Source organism: Rhamphochromis sp. 'chilingali' (genome assembly GCF_963969265.1).
Source record: "Rhamphochromis sp. 'chilingali' genome assembly, chromosome: 5".
In the NCBI taxonomy this organism is placed as follows: Eukaryota; Metazoa; Chordata; class Actinopteri; order Cichliformes; family Cichlidae; genus Rhamphochromis; species Rhamphochromis sp. 'chilingali'.
This window is the reverse complement of record NC_137932.1, coordinates 42785419-42808812: the sequence shown is the minus strand read 5'-3', so window position 1 is coordinate 42808812 and position 23394 is coordinate 42785419. Positions and strand designations below refer to the sequence as shown.

At 40.6% G+C, this 23394-nt stretch overlaps 2 protein-coding genes across 2 annotated transcripts; one reads left to right on the top strand and one right to left on the bottom strand.

The window, feature by feature from the left end:
- sid1 (secreted immunoglobulin domain 1) lies at positions 1-14642 on the bottom strand. Its single transcript, XM_080883140.1, has 3 exons — positions 14620-14642; positions 1605-1675; positions 1-929 (listed from the first exon to the last, which is right to left on the bottom strand). Exons 2-3 carry the CDS (start codon positions 1648-1650, stop codon positions 544-546), a joined length of 432 nt encoding a protein of 143 aa, XP_080739266.1. The 5' UTR covers positions 1651-1675; positions 14620-14642; the 3' UTR covers positions 1-543.
- Positions 7517-23302, top strand: LOC308397295 (uncharacterized protein). The gene is made up of 5 exons (XM_080883139.1): positions 7517-7965; positions 14681-14777; positions 19635-19788; positions 19880-20025; positions 22004-23302. Coding segments are annotated over exons 1-5 (726 nt in total). The 5' UTR covers positions 7517-7638; the 3' UTR covers positions 22006-23302.
- The last annotated feature ends 92 nt before the right edge of the window (positions 23303-23394 follow it).

The following is a 23394-nucleotide window of genomic DNA, read 5'->3' as shown; positions in this document are numbered from 1 at the left end:
ATCAACAGTTTTTATTATGGAAGGTATCAACAGGAAGCAAGCATTCTTGCTGGGTGAACAAGTGTGTTTCCTGTATTTGGCAAAGACAGAATCAAAGAAAAGATAGCGTACTGCAATGTACAAGAAAGGCAGTTTTTATTTATGCATTTTTAGCTTTGCTGATGCTATAATCTAGCAATAAATCTGCCAGCAGAAATGGTGGGGAAAGAAAAAGTAGTGCCACAAAGCAAATACCTTTACAGCAACAGCTTCATTTGGCCGGACTGTGAGAGCGCATGGATATTGAAAAAGCACAGCCTTTAAATCACTCTTAATTCAAACACAAGTTAATTAAAAATCTCAGAAACTTGGCCGTTGTACATGTAAGCTCACTGTTTTCAGTCACTGCACAAAAAAAGCACATTTATTAAACTGTGAGATGGGGTGCAGATATTCTTCTGCGTATGATGTTCAAAGATGAGGCTTAAAAATGAGGGGAACTGAAGAAGAGCAGAGAAACAGTCTGAACAAGCAGCGAAGTAAAGCCGATCCTCACTCCTGACATTATTTCCTTCTGCGGCTCCGTGGCCTTGGTTCCTTCTTCCGGTCATCTCCCCGGCTGATTCCACAGTAATAAACCGCCGAGTCGCTCTGCTTGGAGCCTTGCACCACCAGTGAGCCATCGGCCGCTATAGAGACTTTACTGCGGGGAACACCGTTGCCGTATTTCAGTTTGAGTCTATCCATAGACCTGAAGGAGACAAGGAGCTGTGGTCCCTGTCCTGGTGCTTTCCTGTACCAGCTGAGGGTGGTGGGCGCGGTCGGGGCAGTGGTGGTGGTGAGCATGGTGAAATTGGAGGTGTCCAGCAGAGGGCACTGCAGGGTGGCATTCTCTCCAAGCCTCACCTGGATGGTCGATGAGGGATCGACAGCTGCGTGGTTCTGTAAACCTTTACATGAACAACATCAAAGCGTTTGATATTCCTCACATACTGAAATGTTGTGTAAAGTAATATGAACACGTAAAAAAAGCTTGTAGTGGAAAATCAAAACCTACAAAGTGAGTGTTAAAAATAAAAAATTAACATGGGAAAAAAATGTTATAACATGTCATAAAATCAGAAATGTTTGGGTCCAGATTTGTTGAATAAATGTTAAAGAAGAAAATAGCTTAAAAATTAAAGTATGTTAAAAAAAAAATCTCAAAATATTACCATTATGATCAAAAACTTTAACCTTTTGGAAACGTATTAAAAAATGTGCCTGTTTTCTTTGCATCCAACTTTAAACAACATCAGCGTTTAGTTTGTTTGACCAAGATTTAAAACAGAGGAAAACCTTCTAAATTAATTTTTAATGAATGTTTATTCAATCAAACCTGTAAGTCTGTAAGCCAATAAACATTTTCTCTTTTGCACTCTAATCTCTTAATCCTGCACACAGGAAGCTTCATTTTGAACAGATTTTCACCATAAAATCCTTTTAAATTGGCCTAAAGTGGCGAACAGAGCTTCAGCCTGTCGACAGCGTCTTCGTTAAACATCCAGTTTTAAAGTCGGTGAGTCAGTGAAGTGTGAATTTGAATTCATTAATTGACGACAGAAAAGACAGAAAGTAGAACTCACCACTGAGAGCGAGCAGGATCACCCGGACCAGCAGAGACTCCATCATCAACTGACTGAGGAAGCTGCTGCTGCTGTGAAACCAGCAGAGTGTTTCAAAACAAGACTAACGGATAACAACACATGGCTCAGTATGTGAACGCTGGATGTTTTTCCCTCATGTGAGACCTTTAGTTCTCATGTATGTAAATGTGGTAACACTTCATTCATATGTTAGCTACATTTAAAAAAAATGCTGAAAATTTCAAGATATTTCAAAGAAGGTTTTGTACTAATCAGAAGAGACATACTTTTAACATTTAACATAGTTAGGTCCAGATATATTTGGACACTGACACAAGTTTTTTTTTTTACCTGTCGACTGAAACATATAATGGACATGGACATAACTCTCAGCCTTCGTTTGGGGCTATCCACATTTCAGTTCGATGCGCCATCTTTTTAAAGGCGCCGAAAGTAATTAGACAACTGACTCAAAGAATATTTCATGGGCAGCTGTGAGGAATTCCTTTGTTATGTCATTATCAATTGAGCAGATAAAAGGCTTGAAAGAGTTGATTTGAGGTGTTGTGTTTGCATTTGGAAGATTATGCGGTGAACCGATAACAGTCAAAGGAGCTCTCCATGGGTGAAACAAGCCAATCTTAAGCTGCAAAAACAGAAAAAAGCCCATCCGAGGTATTGCTACAATATTAAAGGTGATAAAAACACTAAGCTTTGGTTCAGTCAAACCCCAACCCATTTGACCTTAGAACTGAAGAAGCTTCTCGGATGAGAGGTGAAAAGTCCAGACGCTTTTCTTTGCAAGCTCCTTTGACTACAATGACCTGGATGACTGAGAACCTTCACAGACATGACAGCATATATTGCTCTGCACACCTTTCAGCACTGATCATGCTTATCTAGACGTGCAAGCTGCCAGTTCCATATGCACTAATGCAGCGGTCTCCAACCTTTTTTGCGCCACGGACCGGTTTATGCCCGACAATATTTTCACAGACCGGTGTCCCAAAGTAGGTATCCCCGACATAATTTGTTTCCCCTGTGCTGGGAGTATGCAGGAAGTACTGATGTTTTCATTTTGTGAAAAAGTGAAAAATTAGTATCGTTACGTTACCATTCAGTTTGAAGGTTACAACAGAAAATTATATATTTATTGCTCACGAGGTATCAGATGGGATTATTTTAATAAACCATTAACATTTTGGCTGATAAATATTTTTATTCTCCTGTAACTTCACTATATAAAGAGCTAAATCCTCCAAAGTTTCAGGAGTAATGCGTGTTTGTGAACAAAAAATCAGCAATGTGGGACACTGTTTGTCCGTGATTTACACAGGGGGAACAAATTGTGGCAGGACCAGCCTGATATTATTTGTATCCCACTATAACTTCGTTGTATAAAGAGCTAACATCTCAAAAATGTCAGGAGTAGTTGGTCATTATAAGAAGTGTTTGTAAACGAAAAATCAACAATGTGGGATACTGTTTGTCCGTGATTTGGACAGTCCAGCGTGTGCTCCCTACGCAGGGGAAACAAATTCTGTCGGGGATACCTAGTTTGGCACAACACCTGTACCGGTCCGAAGCCCGGGGGTTGGGGACCGCTGCACTAATGCACCCCTATACCAACAAAGATACGGGCTGTGGACTGAGTGCTGATAACAAGCCATATGGTCTCTTTCTCTGACCTTTACCTCGATGGATGCAGCATGCATGTTTTACAAACAGAATTACAAATCTCGATTCTTCTGACCATAGAACAGGTTTCTACTTCCCCACATTTTAAACAAGCTTTGGCCCAGAGAGGAAGGACGCATTTCTGGTAACAAATGGCTTCTTCTTTCCATGATAGAACTTTAACCTGCATTTATCGATGGCATGGTGAACTGTGTTCACAAACAATGAAGTGTTCTGGAGCCCATTCAGTCATTTTCACCACAGAATCATGCCTGTTTTTATTGCAGTGCCAGCTGAAGGCCCAGAAACTGAACGAATACACAGATCACTATTGATGGTCACAATTTTTTTAAAATATAATTTTAACAGAATTTTGTTAAATGATCACAGTGTATAAAATAATACCATGAATAATTATTGAACTCTTGTCTGTGTTGGGAGTTTGAAGGTGTAGAGTATGTGATCTTCCAGCAGGTGGTGCTGTAAAATCATCACTGCTTCGGAATCAGTCCGAGGTATGAAATCATGAGATGATGAAGCCTCAAAGGGCACACAGGGACTGGAGACTGTCACAAGCCAAAAACAACTTGTTTCAAATCTGAGCTTGTGCAAGGGGTTGCACAAATCTCTCCTCACAAAGCGACAGTACTTCACTCACTGTCTGACATGCTGGATTCTTATGCGTTCTGTTAAACTGAACCACATTATCTCATTAGTGATGTCTTAGTGTCAGCAGTAACACAACGCTGAACAAAACAATTAGAAACAGAAATGAAAACTTTGGTTGTTTTTGGACAACACAATCAGCTGCAGAGCACAGCACTGCTTTTATTGGTAAGCTGGAATATGAAGCCACTAACACACAGCCAGCAGGAAGTGTGACAACATGACACTGTTTTAGTTTACCTGAGTCACCCACACATTCACACACACATTCATCCAAGCACACGCTCACACTCCTGGTGGATTGGGGGCATTTCAGGGTTCAGCAACATTCAAGGTTGCTTTGGCAGACAGGGAGAGCTCGGGATTGATGAGTAGATTAGCTGCTCTTCCTCTTAAGCCTCTGTTTTTGGTATATCTGCTGCTAACATCAGCACCACTGTTCCTGGTTTGAATTAGCTCACTTTGCTGAGACTGCTTTTGCACTAAACTTTAAACGTGTTCATTTGTGCTGTAAAGTTTTGTATTTTAAAATCAGAGTCAGTGGAGATTGATTCACTTTTGACACCAACACCAAGCGGCCATCAGAGCGACTGTGGATGTGTGGCACTGATCGGCTCATCTCGTTTCCAGGAAAGGGAGGAAAACAACCTGAACCTTATTAGAAACTACATGTTAAAATGCATTTAGATTTCAAAGAAGGTTTTAAAGAAGTTTAAAATTGTAGGTTTGAGTTGATGCGACCATGTCTCTGACCGCCACGTTTCTATCATTGGTTAATACTGCTGCACCATCAATAAATAACAAATACAAGGCACTTGATTCATAAGACAAAATTCACATTTAGATTATCCCAGAGTGACGGAGTACAACACCGTGTATCCAGTACTCTCATCATATGGAACTAGAGGGTTGTATTTTTACTCAGTTGTATATAGTATTTGTATTTGTATTCTATTCTTATCTTATTGTATATTTATTTTATTTTATTCTACTGTATATAGTATATTATTTTATTCTATTCTGTACAGTTGTGTACTGTATTTATTCTTATTGTATTCTAATTTTTGCCTCATAACTTTTGCACTGTCCACTTCCTGCTGTGACAAAACAAATTTCCCACGTGTGGGACTAATAAAGGTTATCTTATCTTATCTTATCTTATCTTATCTTATCTTATCTTATCTTAATTTAATTTAAAAAATACAATCATGGACATATTATTTCCGGTCTTGGCTTAGTATTGCCATGCTGTGTGAGAGTGCGGTTAACCCCTGACCTCATCTGAATGCACAGCACTTCCTCTGTTTGGACAGTAGAAAGGAGGGTCAGAGGTCAGCTGGCTGTCTGCCTTCAAGCCAAAAACATCAGATCTGAGAACAGAGGAGTGTTTTCTTTCTCTGTTCTCATGTTTTCTCTGCATTATTGGGTCTTTACCTAACAACACGAAGCCCCTCGAGGAGACCGATGTTGTGATTGGTCCTATATAAATAAAAAGAATTGAATCGGTTCACAAATCTTTATATGGTGGCAAGAAAGTGATGCTGATTAAACATTTCCTGTTGGCTTTTGCTGCAGCTTTTGAAGGTTTGAAGAATTCAGATAGTTTTGTGTTTGCAGGTGGTTCATATTTTAAGGTATACACACCATTTGGCTAAAGTGATAGCTACTCTGTTTCTTAGTTTAAACGGTGATTTTGAAAACCTGCATTCAGGATGGCAAAATGAGAAAAACATACGGTAATTTTAATGAATGATTTATTGCTTTAATCAAGAAAAATAATCAGTTTCAGCTTCTCCAAAGTGAAAGGTTGGTGCTCTCAACTGTTCTGCATCCTTGTATATTTAATATTTTTGGAGCCCTAAATGAACTAAACCTGTGAATGTAAATATCTTTTTCATGGCACTAACATATAATTAACTAGTGTAACTGAATTGTAGCTATCGACGCATGCAGAGGTCCACAGCATTGTTAAACTTGACTTCCTTTGAGTCTCGATTTCTATAAAAGAAGTTAAAACTGGACTGTAGCTCTGATGTGACTAAATGAGTCGCAGCTCTCGTTTGAAAACTAATTCTAATGGGACAGTCGATTGGTGTGAATTGTAGAGAAACATATTTTATATTTTTCAGTCGGTTTTCTCTTTTTAACTGAAGGATACACAAACACCTGCAGAATAATAACAATGGGATTATTTTTCAGTATGAAAATGTGCATGTTAAACTAAGCATCCTGTATAATGAATATAATTAAAGGATTGAAACAAACCAACCTGGTTGAAAATGAGCTGAAATTGTACAGCAACCGATTTTGTGTACAGCTGTCGCTCCTCATAGATGCACTCAACCACCCAGCACTATGGCAGCTGTGCTGATGAACAGGCATATTTATCATTGACAATGATGGCAGAAAGCCACTGTTTCCTGCTCACTGTTTTTCTCTGCTATTTATGGACTTGGCCCAGGACACCTTCACTACACTAACTGTTTATCTGTCAGAGCAGTTAGCAAACACAGAACTAAAGGCAGAGGTCAGTGCATTATTGTTTGGACAGGAAAATGAATGTTATTTCCAGTTAGATTTGAAAAAAGAAGCATTTTTATTTAAGCTGTAATGCATTTTGATTCTAAAATCTCTTTAAAGCTCTCCCATCAGCAACAATAGTTTGGTGTTTTCCAGCTGTGAGCAGCTGGTCCATTTACCAGAAGTGAGTGTTGTTTGGTCTTAAGGCTCTTTGCTTTCAGTAAGTCTCCCTGTTTCATCTATTCTGCAGACGCTGCCCGTAAACATGCTGAGAAGTATTATCCACTGGCTTCTTTATGAAAACAACTTGCATGTGTTTGGCTCCATCCCTGAAAACTCTGTCCTGACGGGGTGGGGTAGGTGGGTGTTGTTAAAGGAGTGGCTAACCCTAGGTGATTCAGGGACATGGAGCCACAGCTGGACCAGGGTCCCTTAAAGCTCCTGGTAGGAGTTACAGATGTTTAAAAAGATGTTTGGCTAAACCACAGAGACTGTTGCCCCTGAGCCAATCACAGCGAAGGTAGACATGGTGGGCATTGGGGGCTGTGGTCTTGTGAATCAGAGGGTGGGGCTTGTGGGATCTACGTGCCAGCAGCTGGCATGAAAACATGAATGCGGCTGTAAAGTAGGTTTTCTTTCTGATGCTGCGTTTCTTTGTCTTTCTTTTCTCTGTTTCTCTTTTCTGAGTTTCATTTCTCTGCCTGGAGCATATTTGCAGTTTGAGTTCATCCAAGATCATCACTGGCAAGCTGGGAAATAGAAACAGAAAGCTTCAGTGTTCGACACACACCCACACACCCACACACCCACAGACACCCTCCCTCTCTCTTTACATGTAACTTTCCAACTTAGCTCTGTGTGAGTGTTAAACTCTGCTGGCTTCACTCTGATGTTGTAACTTTCCTGTTGATCGCTGCATGCTCTCTGGGTTTGATAACACCGACACAGAGAAGGAGGGCGAGGTTCAGGGTGGGATGGTTCCTGGGGGTGGAGATGGTGAGGTTTGCCGTCCTCCTGTCATCGTGTGAGGGAGCCCCTCCCTGTGTCCCTGCCCAGCCTGAAGGGAAACTCCAGCTCACTTCAACCTGAGAGACTTACTGAGAGCAGCTGCTCCACCGTTCTCCACCGTTCTTCATCGTTGTCATCATTTTCATAGCCTCCAATCCCCCCGATGGCGGCCGCCTCCAAGTCCTCCCAGATGGTAAAGAGTGTGGTGATTGCCCTGCTGGCGCTCTGGTCCATCATCTCTCTCATCGTGATCGTGGTGTGGGCGACATCTCCCGACATGAAAGGCGCAGCCCAATGCCGCGCCGAATTGCAGGAGGTCACCGAGAAGATGGAAGGGGCAAAGGTGGTGTATAACAAGAACAAAGAAGCTCTGGAGAGGATGGTGTTGGAGGAAAGGAGGAAGACAGAGCAACAGAGAGCTGAGAACCTGGTGCTCCTGGGCCAACTCAATACCACCAACGTCACACTGGAGGAGTGCCGGCAGGAAAACGTGAGTTCAGTCATTTATTTATCATTTCAGCACCTCCTCTGCTACCCATGGGTGGCATTTATGTCAGACTGATTATGTAGTTTACAATGATGTAGACTTAGTTGAAGAAATAGAAAAGAATAGAATAGAATAACAGAGCACCAGTTGGATCAGTTATCAGAGCCATGCAAAGCTCCCCTCCTGCTGTACCTATCTTTGCATAGTATGGTTGTTTCATTAAAATGGTGAGCCAGCCTTTGCTTCATATTAGAAAATGTTCATATATCGTTGGACCAACGAGTAATTTTCTTTGAGGTTAGTTTGCACGATGGTCGGTTGGCCTTACTACACCCTTAACTCCACAAACCCTTCAGAAGCTTCTTATTGTATCTAAGACATTATAATAATTTTCAGCTGCAACATTGCAGTCATATGCACATGAACAAATTACTAAATATTATCCTGCCATATCATGTGCACGACAATTAAAAAGCTCTACGTCTTTTTTAATAGAAGTATGTTGTGTAGGTTGGCCTGCTGCTACAGTGGTTAGCACTGTTCTCGTACACCAAGAAGGTCCCGTGTTCCTGTGTGGAGGTTCATGCTCTACTCATCTCCGGGTACTCCTGCTTCCTCCCACAGTTTAATGATGATTCCTAATTGAATGTTAGTGGGAATATTTGTCTGAAGGGCATACCTGCCTCTTGCCCTTTGATAGCTGGCATAGCTAGGCTCCACAAAGTAGAAAGGGGGGAAAGGTGGATGTTTGGGTGGCAAATTTCAACTAAATTAAATGACTAATATGCTCCTTTCACTTTTTAGACTTTTAAACCGGTTTAAAAAAACGCTCTCTTTATCTTTGATACTGCGGGAATAAAAGTCAAAACCTTTTTGATTGGTTCCTTTCATCACAACCACCAATAGAACCTACGGTCATACGGTCGACACTGCAAAGAGCCAAATAGAAATGCATTAGATTCACCTCAGTTTTTTATTCTTGCCAGCTTTAGACTGAAGCTGAAGTTGTGCTTAACTCACAATGAGTCCCAAACATCAGCAGACTTCCCAGCATGCACTGGAAGCTCCCAAGAATGATAGTTTGACTTAAATTACAAACTTAATACTGATACTGAAAATAGCATCTTTTTTTAATCCAGCTTGCAAAATTGAAACCAAAGCTGCCCCACCCACCTCACCAAAACACTAATGGCTTCCATCTGTCCTCAAAAAGAAAAAACGCTGAGACATATCAATAAATGTCATCAGAGAGGGTAGACGGAGACCAGAGTTTAGCATGTTTAGGAGTCAAAATGTGAAATATCCACAGTGACGGTGCAGAGCTGAGTTTGATGCAACAAGGATTTCTCTGAGTGTGAAAATGAGCTCAGATATGAACAGAGTGGGATTCTCTCCTCCTCTTTGCTCAACTCTTTCCACTTTGGGAGACCTGATTTTCCTTCGCGTACAACAACTTTTTTCCTCCCTGCAGGCTTGACTCAGTGTTTATAGGATAAGAGGCATTCAGTTGCTTCCAACATTTCCAACTCTGTATTCTGAGAGTCGCTGGTTGGAAAAAATGAGTGTTTGCCTTCTCTCTCCCTCTTCCTGTGGTTCGTCCTGACTCACTCCCACTCTCCACTCCTTCACTCCTCCCTCCCTGCCTGCTCCTTACTTTTTCCTCAGTCTAACTTCTCCCCTCTTGACTCTGACTTTTCTACTCATCCAGTAAAAATGTTTGGCTTCTGCACACATTTTTGTGCTGAAGTAGTTGCAGGCGTCATTGCTGCTAGCTGTCCACAGCTATTGAGATTATGGAAATGGATGCATGTACAAACACGCAGCATTTTTCTAGAAACATGCTCACCACTGTGATGTGCGCAAATCAGGTCATCGCAAACATAAAAGCAAAATGAAACTCAAGGAAACAGAATCTTATGTTGAAGCTGCTTTTAGGGCTGAGTGCCAATGAGCAAAGATCTCTTAAATATGCATGTTTATGAGAATTATAGCAAGATGATCATCCACACTGACAAAGCAGACATTTTGGAAAGTACCAAAGAAACCAAAGTTTATTTTGTCCTTCCTGTCAGCTTCCTGTGCTCAACTTCAAGCTGGTAGAAGAAATCCTGTCAGATATCCTTCAGCTGCTTTTCAGAGGTTAGCAGTTATTCTCAACTATCTTCATCAACATTTCCCCAGCACTGCAATTAATGCTGTCAAGTCAACCGTGCAGGCTTTTTCTTTTTGCAGGTCTCCTGTGGCATCCCCACACAGACATACAAAGTTTTAGCAAAGTCCACCTAAACAGGGTTACCATTGTGAAGAGTTTCGTTTTACCCCAAAGTACTGGCTAAACCCTCCCAGCAAATGAAAGCAAAAGTAAAAAGTGAGGCACAACAAACAAACAAAATCCTCCTAAGAAGCTTTGAGCCTTGGATGCAAAGTTTTCAAAGGGACCTGACAAAGTTGCACCACCTCTATCCTTCTGATGTAGATTTCACCTGTCTATAAAAAGGAAAGGTTATCTTATATTACTGCAGCTGGTTAATCGGGACATTCAGTGAATATGCAGAGGGCATCTAACAACAACGGGGCCAAAGCTGGAATTCCTCCAGTACACTTACGACCTTTTGGAGGATTTTTAAAGGAGATATCTGAAAGATAATTCTTAACTTTACTAACATGTCCAAGACGTTTGTGCTGAATTCACAGTAAATGAAATTGTAGTGTTTTTTTATTTATTTGTTTTATATTTTATGTATTTGTTACTTAGGACTGTGTGCATAAAACACCCACCCAGTAAATGGATGCGGCTTGCTAACAGAGGCTACTTGGTAGCACTGGCTGATAACGCCTTCCGAGTCCTTTCTGGCTCCATAAAGCCTGCAGCACTCATGCTGAAAGTCCAAAACCTGTAACTCCACCGTGATTGGATTTTTCTTGATTCTGATTAGTTCTTTGGGTGTGACTGTGCAGAGCGACGTGCAGTAAAGTCTGTTACCTTATATGACCATTACTTCTAGCCATCTAATAAGCAATAGTGTTAACTGCACCTGAGTAAGTGAAAATCTAATTAGAAAAACTGGTTAAAAAAAGGCAACAACAATGTAAGAGGTGGGAGTTTCCTAGGATTTGTCTAAAACCTTTTTCCAGGATTAAGAAAGACAAAAACGTCCTCTGTCGAGGGAAAAGCCTGGACGTGTCAGTTAAACTCCACTGCCGTAAACACACGCTCTTCTTTTCTGCATGTAAAGAACAACTGTCGCTCAGTCCTTCCAGTCATGCTCTGAGCTCTCAGATGTGAAACGTTTGGACTACATGTGATATTTGCAGTTGTTACGTGAAATTTTGAGATCTGGGTTTAATTTTAGTTGGTGTGTTTTCATGTTAATCAGCTGAGGCTGTCTGTAATGTTTGTCTTTTGACTTGGGTATTAACTTCCTTTAAGTGATTGTTATTGCACTTTTTTTTTTACTGTAAAAGTTATCAATGAGACCAGCAACATTGGAAGCACCTACCCGTGAACCATTTTTGCACTCCTTGTCTATCAGAAATCAATAATCAGTATGAATGTTAAGACATTGGTAAAGATCAGAAAGCACACAGTTAGCAGAAAGGAGCACTGCTGTGAGGGCAGAAGAACAGCAAACAGAAAGGAATCCAGATCCCTACATCGAGCCTTCAAAAAAGGTTCTACGAAAACAAGAAAAAACCCAAAAACTGATCAAACGGTAAAGTGAACCACTGAAACGCCATCAACCTGAGTCGTGTCTGTGAAGGTTCTCAGTCATCCAGGTCATCGTAGTCAAAGGAGCTTGCAAAGAAAAGCGTCTGGACTTCTTTAAGTTGCTTGAAGACGTTTCACCTTCATCCGAGAAGCTTCTTCAGTTCTAAGGTCAAATGGTGGAGAGTCCCAGATATAAACCTAGTGGGAGTGACCCCCCACAGAGGGACAAAAGGACCCCCTGATGATCCTCTAGTCGCCTGAGCCAAGGTGTGAAACTGGGTGTGGGTCCCAATCAGCCAAAGTTTCGGGTGTGTTCATTGTGAAACCTGCCCCCACCTTATCATGCGAATTCCTGAGGTCAGATGGCCCAGGATGTGAGTGGGCGTTAAGGCGTCTGGGAAGGGAACTCAAAACTGGATTATAGATGGCAGAGAGTTGGTGTCGTAAACCCCGCCTCTGTTCAAAGATGGTCGCTCACAGTGGACATAGATGCTTCTTTCACTCCTCTTTCAAACCATCTGTCCAAAATGTGAACATTGGCATCCTCGAAAGAGTGACCTTTGACCTCTAGATGCAGATGGACTGCTGAGTCTTGTCCTGTGGAGGTGGCTCTTCTGTGTTGTGCCATGCGCTTGTGAAGTGGCTGTTTGGTCTCTCCAATGTAGAGGTCTCGGCATTCTTCGCTGCACTGTACAGCATACACCACATTGTTAAGTTTGTGTCTTGGCGTTTTGTCTTCCCAGATGCCTTAACGCCCACTCACATCCTGGGCCATCTGACCTCAGGAAATCACATGATAAGGTGGGGCCAGGTTTCACAATGAGCTCACCCGAAACTCTGGCTGATTGTGACCCACGCCCAGTTTCACACCTTGGCTCAGGCGATTAGAGGATCATCAGGGGTCCTTTTGTCCCTCTGTGGGGGGAAACTCCCACTAGGTTTATATCTGGGACTCTCCACCATTTGACCTTAGAACTGAAGAAGCTTCTCGGATGAAGGTGAAACGTCTTCAAGCAACTTAAAGAAGTCCAGACGCTTTTCTTTGCAAGCTCCTTTGATCAACCTGAGTCATGCAGATATCTTTAATGTTGTTATGCTAAAACCTACACATAATCGTCTAACAATCCCACAGTGCACTACACCATATTTTACAGATGTCAAAATAACCAACGCACAACTCAACTTCCGACCAGTGATGATACAAAACCACTGCAGAGGTTGACTTTAGTTCTCACGTTTGAGAACTAACATGAAAGTTCTCACTTTACATACTGAGGAGTCATTGTGATAACAATAGGGGGATTTTGGAAACCTGTCCTTATGCTCCAGTATTGATAAGAGATTGACGTAATAAAGATCTCTGCCTCTGCACAGCATCAGTGTCATTATCAGTGAAGTCTGAGTGGACAGATTATGTTATATTGTATCATTAAAAGGCCTCTCAGGATGGAGAGATTTGTTTGGACTGGTCCTTTACATCTAATAATAACTGTTGCCTGTGATGAAAGGAATTCTTCTAAAAGCCAGCGCTGCCCTGCTTTCAGTCACCAGCTTAGCTCTGAGAACACAAAGTTTGGTCCAAGTTGATGTCGTACCAAAAATGATATGAAACACTGAGTTGTTGCCACATAGAAGCTCTGTTCATTACAGAAAACAAAAAAGTCCTAGCTATATATTATTTATGTGAAGTCAAAATATCTAGATTTGTTTTACTGAAAAAAAGTTCATAATTAAATTCATGTTTCTACTGCTGATTTAAGCTTTGCCAAATTTTCTCAATTGCTCAAAATGTTCATGTTGCATGCTCCCAAAGAGCAAAGAGGAATCCTGCCATCACACAGCAGGAAGAAGGCAACAGAAAACCTTCAGTCGGAGAGTCTGAGTCATGATGTGTGCCAAACCCAACAGTCACTGAGATGGCATGAAGACCCAGCACACATTTTAGCAGCTGATTTACAGGTTTAACTAATCATATATATAAAAACATTAAAATTGTTGGAAAGAATCAACTTCATGAAAAACGTTGTTTACAAACAAATAAATCTTTTGTTAAACTTTAAAATCTTTACTGCATGTACAGAGATTCAAACTGCAACGTGACTCTTGGTGAGGCAGCAGTTCTAGTTGTTACACATAAAGAACCTGTCAACTTGTCATGCTGGTTGTGAACATTTGAGTTCTACTGAAAGACTAGTGACTAGTTAGTAGAGGTAGTCCCGGTTCATCTACTTGTCAGTTTCTTGGTTCATTGCTTCCTTTGATCCAAAACACCTGTGAGGTTTGTTTACGCCCACATACTTGCCTCCTAAGAGGAGGAAGCACCTTGTGACAAAGTGGATGAGCAGTTGGAACACGCTCCTCACACCTAATCAATGCCCCACATCTTTAAAGCTTCTTGAAAATAAACGAGTGAAATCTTTCTCTCACAATACTCAGAAAGTCAACAATGTCTCAGACAGGAACTTTTTTAAACTCACTAAATCTAAATATGAATCCTATTGTATGACTAGAAATGAATTCTTACCACCAATAAACTGTTTGTGGTAAATTTACACAAAACATGGACATAACCCTGGTGATGCCACCCAGTGGTTAGTGAAGCTGCATGTTTTTGTCCACACCATCGTAGCCTCAGGGTGATGTGTACTCGGGCCATTAGGTGAGCAGTGGCATCGTTTTCCTACAGATTTTGATCAGAATTTTGCTGTAAGTTTTAAATTATTACAATATATATAAAATATGTGGTTGATAATGATGGAGGCATAAGAAAAAAAGGGCGTAGTCTTAAACTAACCACTGACCCTCTTGCTACAAGTTGCTGATAGTTGACAGAACCACGGTCAGAAATCTTGCTGTTAAAATCAAGGGATTTGTGATATAAAATGAAATATTATTGATAGGAAAAGCTAAACATTACACAAACGCAATGCACAGAACTGTTAACTCACAGTAACACCAAGGTTTCTTTTTCTTCTTCTCCCTTTGGGGTGTGTTTAATTCATTCTACAGGTCCTCCTGAACAGGAACATGACCATCATGCAGGAGGACATTGAGGAACTGCGACAGAAAGAAGCGAACCTCACTGTTCAGCTCGGCCTGCTGAGAGGTAGGAAAAACTCCATCACTGCCATGAAAGGAGACTTTTCCCCGGCCCTATTCTTAGCCATATTTTCCTCCACTGTTGCCATGAGGACAGAGTGTAAATAAATACACGAGGTGCCAAGGTAGCAACTTTACACACAACACTGGTGCATTGTTCCTTTGTTGCCGGTGTAATTACTTTCAGAACAAACAGCGGGACCCGTCAGGTCTGAGGAATGTGGGTTTCCCTGTATTGAAGGATCACAACGCTATGCCAACAGCTCGCAGGGCAGAAGTGACTTCACAGAGCAGCTCAACATGTCACAAACTCCAACACCTGCATTTTAATTTAACTCTTACATATCTTCATGTTTCCTCTAATGATCAGGTCCAAAACCTGGTGCAACAGTTGTCTTTGATTCTTTGTGCTGTTTGCAGCAACACAAACTACAAAATTCTGTGTGAATCCAAGTGCTGGAGATATTTCAGTACCAGCAGGGTTGATGGTTGAACTGCATCAGCATTGTGTGGTGCTTCTAAAATTAATTAGATCATTTTTTGTTGTTTTGTTTTTCTTTCCAAAGCCAGGCAATGTCTCGCTGTAAAACAGCTGCCCATCGGTGTTCTTTCATATCCTTTGTTATTCTTTTAAAGCTGTTGAAACAGTTATGTAAAAAAAAACCTTCGACTGAGGTGTTACAACAGGAAGCTCTGCATGGTTTTGAGTTTAGGAACCATTTATGTTTCACTTCCTCTTTTGTGCACATTCTCTCAGGGAGGCAAGTGGTTCACTTTGTGGTGTTTTTGGTGTATAAACTACCAGTCAAAGGTTCAGACACGCCTCCTCATTTAATGGTTTTTCTTTATTTATACTACTTCCTACATTGTAGATACATACTGAAGAAATCAAATATTTGAAGCCAGATATATAGAATTATGTAGCAAAGAAAAGATTGATAAGATATTGATATGTTTTATATTTTATATTCCTTAAAGTAGCCGCCTTCTCTCAGTGAGCTTCATGATGTAGTCACCTGAAATGGTTTCTACTTCACAGCCGTGTCTTGTCAGGGTTCATTTGTAGAATTTCTTTGCCTTGAGTGGGACCATCAGTTGTGTTATGCAGGTTGGTGCACAGCTGACAACCCTATTTAACAATTGTTATAATTCATATTATGGCAAGAACCAATCTGCTAAGTAGAGAGAAACAACAGTTCATCATTACTTTAAGAACTCAACGTCGGTCGGTCCGGAAAATTCACGAAATTTCAAATGTGTCCCCAAGTGCAGCCACCAGAACCATCAAGCGCTACAACGAAACATGATCACACGAGGACCGCCCCAGGAAAGGAAGCCCAAGAGTCACCTCTGCTGCTGAGGATAAATTCACCAGCCTCAGAAATCGCAAGTTAGCAGCAGCTCAGATTAGAGCCCAGATAAATGTCACAGAGCGTTTCAGTAGCTGACACATCTTTACATCAACTATTCAGAGGAGACTGTGAATCAGGCGTTTGTGGTCAAATAGCTGCTGATAAACCAAGACTAAGGAAAAGCTACAAGCAGAAGAGATTTGTTTGGGCCAAGAAACACAACGAGTGGACATTAGACCAGAGGAAATCTGAGCTTTGGTCTGATGAGTCCACATTTGAGATCTTTGGTTCCACCTGCGGTGTCTTTGTGCGATGCAGAAAAGGTGAATGGATGATCTCTACATGCATAGTTCCCACTGTGAAACATGGAGGAGGAGGTTTCATGGTGTGGGGGGGCTTTGCAGGTGGCACACTGAACCAGCATGGCTAACACAGCATCCTGTAGCAACATGCCATCCCATCCAGTTTCCGTTTAATTAGTCCATCATTAATATTACAACAGGACAATGACCCCAAACACACCTCCAGGCTGTGTAAGAGCTAACTGACCAAGAAGTGATGGTCTGGCTTCCACAGTCACCCGACCTTAACCCAATCAAGATGGTTTCGGATGAGGTGGACCACAAAGTGAAGGCTAAAGGGCCGACAAGCGCTCCGCCTCTCTGGGAACTCCTTCAAGACTGTTGGAAACCATTTCAGGTGACGACCTCATGAAGCTCATTGAGAAAATGCCAAGAGAGTGCAAGGCAGTAATCAAAGCTAAGGACGGAAAGTTTTGAGTTATTTCACACTTTTTTTACTACATAATTCCATGTGTTCATTTTGATGCCTTCAGTGAGAATCTACAATGTAAATAGTCATGAAAATAAAGCAAAACCATGAAATTGGAAGGTGTGTCCAAGGTTTTGTCTGGTAGTATATATGTGACGTAGGATTTCTTTAAGCAGGTGTAAAGTCTATATATTGTCATTTTGAGAGTTGCACTCATGGAGATCTGTTTGTTGTTGAGGCAGTTGGGCTTTCTGAGCGTCTTGGAGATGATGTCTGGATTCTCTGTAATGTTAATGTTTAGTGTAAAAATGTCCCGGACACCAAATATGCAAAAAAGAATCACTATCGACTAAGGTTTTGGGTTGGTCATTAAGTTTAGTCATTAACACTTTCACAGCAGCTTAATTCAAACCACCTATTACTGACTAATCAGTTAAGTATGGGGTCATCTAAGATGTTCTAACCCTGGATAATGAAAACATGCATTTTTTAAAATTCTGATCCAAAATATTACCTGTGCCCAGTGTTTATTTTAACCTATTGATTTAGCCCTGGAGGGCCTACTTCTGGTAGCTAAAGATGCTAAAACCATAGCGTAGTCAGAGGGATGACAGCAGCATTTTTTCTTTGTCAAACCAGTTTGAACTAGTAAACGGCAACAAATAAGATAACCATCTCAAAAGATAATCTGCTTTAGTCTTGTTTGTCTCGTTTCATCGTAAACTGAAAATGAAACTAAAAAAGTGTTTGAGGTTCAGAGGCACCACTTTGTGGTGACACATAGATGTCTTCTCTCCTGCTGGTCAACTCAGCACTCACATTCTTAACTTTTGTTCAATGAGATCAGTTCTTAAAGCTGTTCATACTATGAGTTTTGAACCAAAGCAGCAGGACTTGGTTTAAGTAGTTCCTTTTTAAAAAGAGCTCATTAAAAAACAGATGTCAAACTAAAACTTCATTAAAGGACTCTTTGTATTGTTTAAGTGATTTTTTTTAATACTGTACCATAAAACACTAATCTTTATCATACGAAGGAAAGCAATTTTCTTGACTAGGAATCTCAAAAAATAACAGGGCAAGAACAGCGGCCTGATGGGAAGTGGAGACATACATTAATGGAGGTGACTTCCTGCAGCAAGCGGTTGAAGGGAAACAATAAATTCCTGTACGGAGGAGATATGAAAGGAGCATTGTGTTAGAAGGGAGAGGGTTGCTCTGATAAACATCAGTCACTATTTAATATGAACAAATCAGTGTGGAAGAAATCAGTCACAAAACATCGGACTAGGAAAAAACATGTAGCCAGGGCGTGTTTTCGTTTAAAATGTGTGCTTTTGATCCCTGAAATTTTTCTGTTTGCACCAAACGCTGTATGTATGTATTAAACAGACTAATAAAACCCCACTAATTGTTTTTCACCAAAACCAAAGTGCAGATGTCTTGGACAGTTATTCAGCGAGCCATGCTATTTATCACATAACTGCATTTGAGTCATACTGAATAAAAAAAATTAAGTTACGCTTAAAATTTAAGAATGCTCATTGACTTACAAGTTTCCAGTCTCAGGCCATTAGGAAGCGGTTTCACAATCAGACCCGTGCCTTCTTGTCACTTCTGGTTTTTGAAACCAAGATGTCAATGGGAAAAAACCTAATCTCAGAATCAGACTCAACGAAACCAATGGATGATGTTAGGTAGCTACTTTCATCTTTTACACCATCTATGCACCAATGACTGTAGAAAACTTTTATACAGTCATTGCTATGAACCTACAGCTACAGCCCCCTATGTCTCTAGCTACCTGTCAGTCAAATAAGCCAAATGCCTAATAATGCAAACTTTATTTAAACTGGTAAGTTACTTAAAAGTTCACATACTTTACAGCTGTTATGAAGGATGGGATTTGCTACAAAGTCAAAATTGTTGTTTACCAGGTTTGGGCTGCAGTTTTTTAGGCTTCTGATTTAGGTTCATTTTCCAGCTTTAGATGTTGCTGCTTTTTTTAAACATACTGAAATAATTTTGCTGTTTCGCAGAAGACTTTAGGAGCCTGGTTTTTGGAAGTGGAGGAATGTTGGAAATAATTAAGTATGAAAGGAAATAAATGAATGTGTGTTGGAAACAAGTGAAATGATGCCACAACTCTAGAAAAAAAATCCGGTTGTAGGATTGATGATGATCATCTCACTGAGCCTGAGTAACATTCTGCAAATGACGAAGTCAAAGTCCAGACAAGATGAGTGCTGGCAGCACAGCACAGGTCATTCCTCACATAGCTCCCACTGGAGGCTCTCTGATACCACTCCATGTTTCCTTATAAGCTAATGCAGGCGCAGACCTGAGACAAACCCTCAAAGCGTGTCCGGACTGAGGAGTTCCCAAGAAAACAAATGTAGGATTGGTTAGTTACTGTTGCTGGGTTGGAAAACTGTCTACAGGTCCAGAAAACTAAGCAGAACGTAGACTTGGAGTTTTATTTCTACTTCACAGATCTACATTTTTTTAAAGCACCTGTTTCCAACCGCAGTCCTCTCAAGATCCTTTATGTTGTGAGACAATATAATAAGATAACCTCAGCTATCAGCCAATCCCATGTAAGGAAGCACTTGGCGACAGTGGGGAGGGAGAATCCCCTTTTAACAGAATCTGGAAGTATCCTGTATGTGTGCTGTTTGTGTGGTTCATCTGTTTTTGCATGGTTCCTTGCATTCACTGGAGCGTTCCCTGTTTTCTGTTCTCAGATCAAATTGACACCCTTGAGCAGAACCTGACCCAGGCCGTTCATAAGACCGAGGCTGCAGAGAGTCTGCAGAAGGCTGCTGAGAGCAACATGATGGCAGCTCAGGCTCAGACCAAAGGCTGTGAGTCCAGCAAGCAGGCTGTGCAGAAGCAGCTGTGAGTCCACACTGTGAGCTAAACTGATCATTGGGGGATTCTCCTGAATGAGGCGGTAGTTCTGACTCTGTCTCTGCTTTTGTGTTAACAGTCAGAAGTGTACAGCGACCAAATCTGAAGCTCCTCAGCTGACACAGCCACGGGCCCCCACCTCTGCCCCTAGTTCCACTGCTCCTCTGTTTGCTGGTATTCCTGCACTGATGCTGCTTGTCTGCAGTGCTCTGCATCTGATAACCTGTGAGTAGCAACAATGCTTACACATCTGTCTCACTGCAATGTTAATCCCTTATGCATGATGCCAAATCTGATCCTAAACAACCTGCTGCACCCAAACGTGTTCTGCACAGGGTGTAGCAGGGAGTCATCCTGGTTTTATCTTTGCTAAATTATTTAAAGTTGAGTTTAAGTAGATTTGCTTATTTCACTTAAGAGTTTATTGTTAAAAACATTTTTCATTTTACTTTAGTTTTATTTATTGTGTGTGTGTGTGTGTGTGTGTGTGTGTGTGCGTGTGTGTGTGTGTGTGTGTGTGTGTTAGTTTTTATGTCTTTAGTATTTACCAGCTGGCATCCTGCAACAAACACAGATTGAAACTCTTTTGCTTAAAAATGTAACAACATGGAAATGAATGATCTATTGTCACTTGCAAAAAACGTTCAACAGAAAAAACTCATTAATGGTGTAAAATAAATGATTAAACATGTCATTATAATATGCAACAACATAAAATGATGACAAAAGTCTGCATGAATCTGCAGTTACTAAAATACCATAGTTCATCACACAGGTTAAGTTCTCATTAAGAAAGACACACACTCACAAAATAAATAGTTCTCCATCTGCTGGCTGGAGTTGCTCACTGCAACGAAGAGGCTGCAGAAAAGCCGTAGAAAAGAGCATCCTTAAATTATAAGTCCTTTAAATTTTTGAGTCCTTTAAATGTTGGGGTGGAGCTAGACACTTCAGTTAAATTCAGTTTTATATATAAATCGTGCCAAATCACAACAGTTGCCTCAAGGAGCTTTACACTGTAAGGTAAAGATCCTACATAAATACAGAAAAAACAGAAAACAAACGGCCCCTATGAGCAGGAACTAGGCGACAGTGGGAAAGAAAAACTTCCTTTAAACAGGAAGAAAGCTCCGGCAGAGCCAGGCTAGGGGACAGGCAGCCATCTGCCACCACCACAACGTGAGATTTCATAGATTTTCATTGTTTTACACATTTCTGTTGTCCTAAATCAAATTCCATTTGCTAAGTTTCAAGCAAATGGAATTTAATCTGGCAAACTTAGTTATTCTGAGAGAAAAACAGTTTTTAGGTTTGAATATATGTGGAACTTTTTTCATGTATTTTTTCTGTATTGTTTTTTAATGTGAAGAAAAAGTAAATTCAGTGGAACGCAGAGCTCTGGTATTTGCTTTGTAAAGTAGACTCAAATGTCTTTATTATTATTATGACCAAGTTTCTTTTGCATCTTTTGTTAAAGGAAGTAAGCTCTTAATCTGCATGTGACATATATCTATGTCACTGTTTTAGTTAAATTTCTTCAGTTTTTTTTTATCCATTTGGGAGATTTTAACAGCCTCAACAACTACTGATCAGTGGCCATGAGTACCATTCATAGAGAGTTGGTGAATGGCTACAATCAAACCATTGTAAGATGGCGAAAGATGTATCTTTGGTCTGTAGATGTTGATCAGTGGTCATGAGAATCTGAATGATCATAAACTGACCTCCCAGCCCATTGTTCCTTCAGAGGGCTGGTTTCAGTCATTATGCAGACGTACTGTTTATAAGATTGAAACCTGCAGTCAGCTGAGACTGAAGACGTCACCTGGATCAGCGACGAAACGTTTCTCCCACTGAAAACGTCCAGATAACAAAATCAACTTTTGGGACTGACTTACCTGGATGGTTGAGCATGCATCAAGACACACAGGAGATGTTCATTATTTATTTACTGTATTATGCAGAGTGAATAGACACCCACTTTATTGGTGGTAAGGTGACAAAGGGTTTAACACTGCCACCTCTACAGCAAAGAGGTCCTGGGTTCAACTCCCATCGTCCAGCTAGTTTCTTGTGTGTGGAGTCTGCATGTTCTCCCCAGTGTGGGTTCTGTCTGGGTTCCAGCTCCCTCCCACATTCAAACACATGCATTTTAGGTTAATTAATGATAACCATCACTTAACTTGTTTTTTCTGCTTTGTAGGAGTTGAACATGGAAAACGGTCGTACTAACAGCGAGCACTGCTGTCCAGCAGGAGGAGCGGAGCCTGGACTAACATACCGACTGCTGTACAAACGTTTTGCGTAACAAACGAACTGGTTACCGTGGGGATGCATCACGCTGAATGGACACAAACCTTGCTTTTTGTTTTTTACCCCACAGCTGAGACGTTTACTGCCCACTGGACGCTGTTGACTGTCTTTTTTACTGTTACATATGACCATTTGTAGAACAACCATTTCCATTAAATGAAATCAGATAAAGGTCAGATTTTTACTGCTAGCTGCGATCAGGTTCAAGTGTGTGAACGATGTTTTGCTTTTTGCATGCCTTTTTGTGCGCTTGAAGCTTCACTCATCCAAAAGACTTTTACAGGCTTTTCATGACTTTCATTAGATGCTTTTGTTTTAGGCAGAGGGGGTGGGGGTCAATGTTCCATTTAAATAAACCTGAGGATTGTTTTAGGTTAACACCATATTTTTTTTCTCAGTTTTGGATTAAAGTAGCTTTTTTTGTACATTTCAAGCTTTGCTCTTTCATTGGGAAATTTTGACGACTGAAATAACCTGAATGTTACTTCGTCCAAATCTGAGGATCTATTTTAGTGTTTTAATATTGCAGCTGTTGGTTTTGCAGGATATCCTCATATGTTACTGTTGAAATGGAGGTTGAACATCTGAAATGTTTGTTGCAGTAAAGGTTGAGGCACTTGGAGTAATGTAAGTGTTCTGGAAATATTGCTGGTTTTAATTTCACTCAAGTACTTGTAAGGTAAACATGACAACATGTTCAGTGTGCAACTTTTTTCAGGTATTAAATGTTCTATTTGGTCACAACAAATTTTTTGTCGCCAGAAAATTTAATGTAATTTGCAATTTTCAACTTAATGCAAAAAACTGGACCCTGTCTGATTATCTGGTTTTTGTACATACTTCAAACAAGTACAGACAGAAATTTGATTATCACAGATGTTACTTTGTTTTTAATGCTTTTCACACCGGCAGCTACAGTGCTGACGTCAGCTTCATTAAACATCAAACACCACACACTCTGGCTGTTACCAAGTGATCTTAAAATCTTTTAAAGTTGACTTATTCTGCTTTTGGTCATTTTTTTCACATGTACTGTTTCAGTGATTGAAACTTTTTAATATGAGTATCCAAGTCAGTGTTTGCATGTATGCAAAAGGTAGAGGTCAGACTATGTGCAAATAATCCCTGTAAGGCAAAAGTACAAACTTAAGACTGTCCCCGATATCGTTCCATCTGTTGTTCATTAAAATAACCCAGAAACTGATAAATAAAGATAACTTTGAACTGTGATGTGTAATCATGATTATAAATACAGTAGTATCTGTGCAAATTGAGTGAATA

Excerpts from the sequence above, each read along its gene's own strand:
- sid1 (XM_080883140.1), bottom strand. The coding sequence starts at position 1,650 with ATGATGGAGTCTCTGCTGGTCCGGGTGATCCTGCTCGCTCTCAGTG. Across the intron at positions 930-1,604 it reads GATCCTGCTCGCTCTCAGTG|GTTTACAGAACCACGCAGCT; the intron begins GTGAGTTCTACT and ends GTTCATGTAAAG.
- LOC308397295 (XM_080883139.1), top strand. The coding sequence starts at position 7,639 with ATGGCGGCCGCCTCCAAGTCCTCCCAGATGGTAAAGAGTGTGGTGATT. Across the intron at positions 7,966-14,680 it reads AGGAGTGCCGGCAGGAAAAC|GTCCTCCTGAACAGGAACAT; the intron begins GTGAGTTCAGTC and ends TTCATTCTACAG. Across the intron at positions 14,778-19,634 it reads TCAGCTCGGCCTGCTGAGAG|ATCAAATTGACACCCTTGAG; the intron begins GTAGGAAAAACT and ends TTCTGTTCTCAG.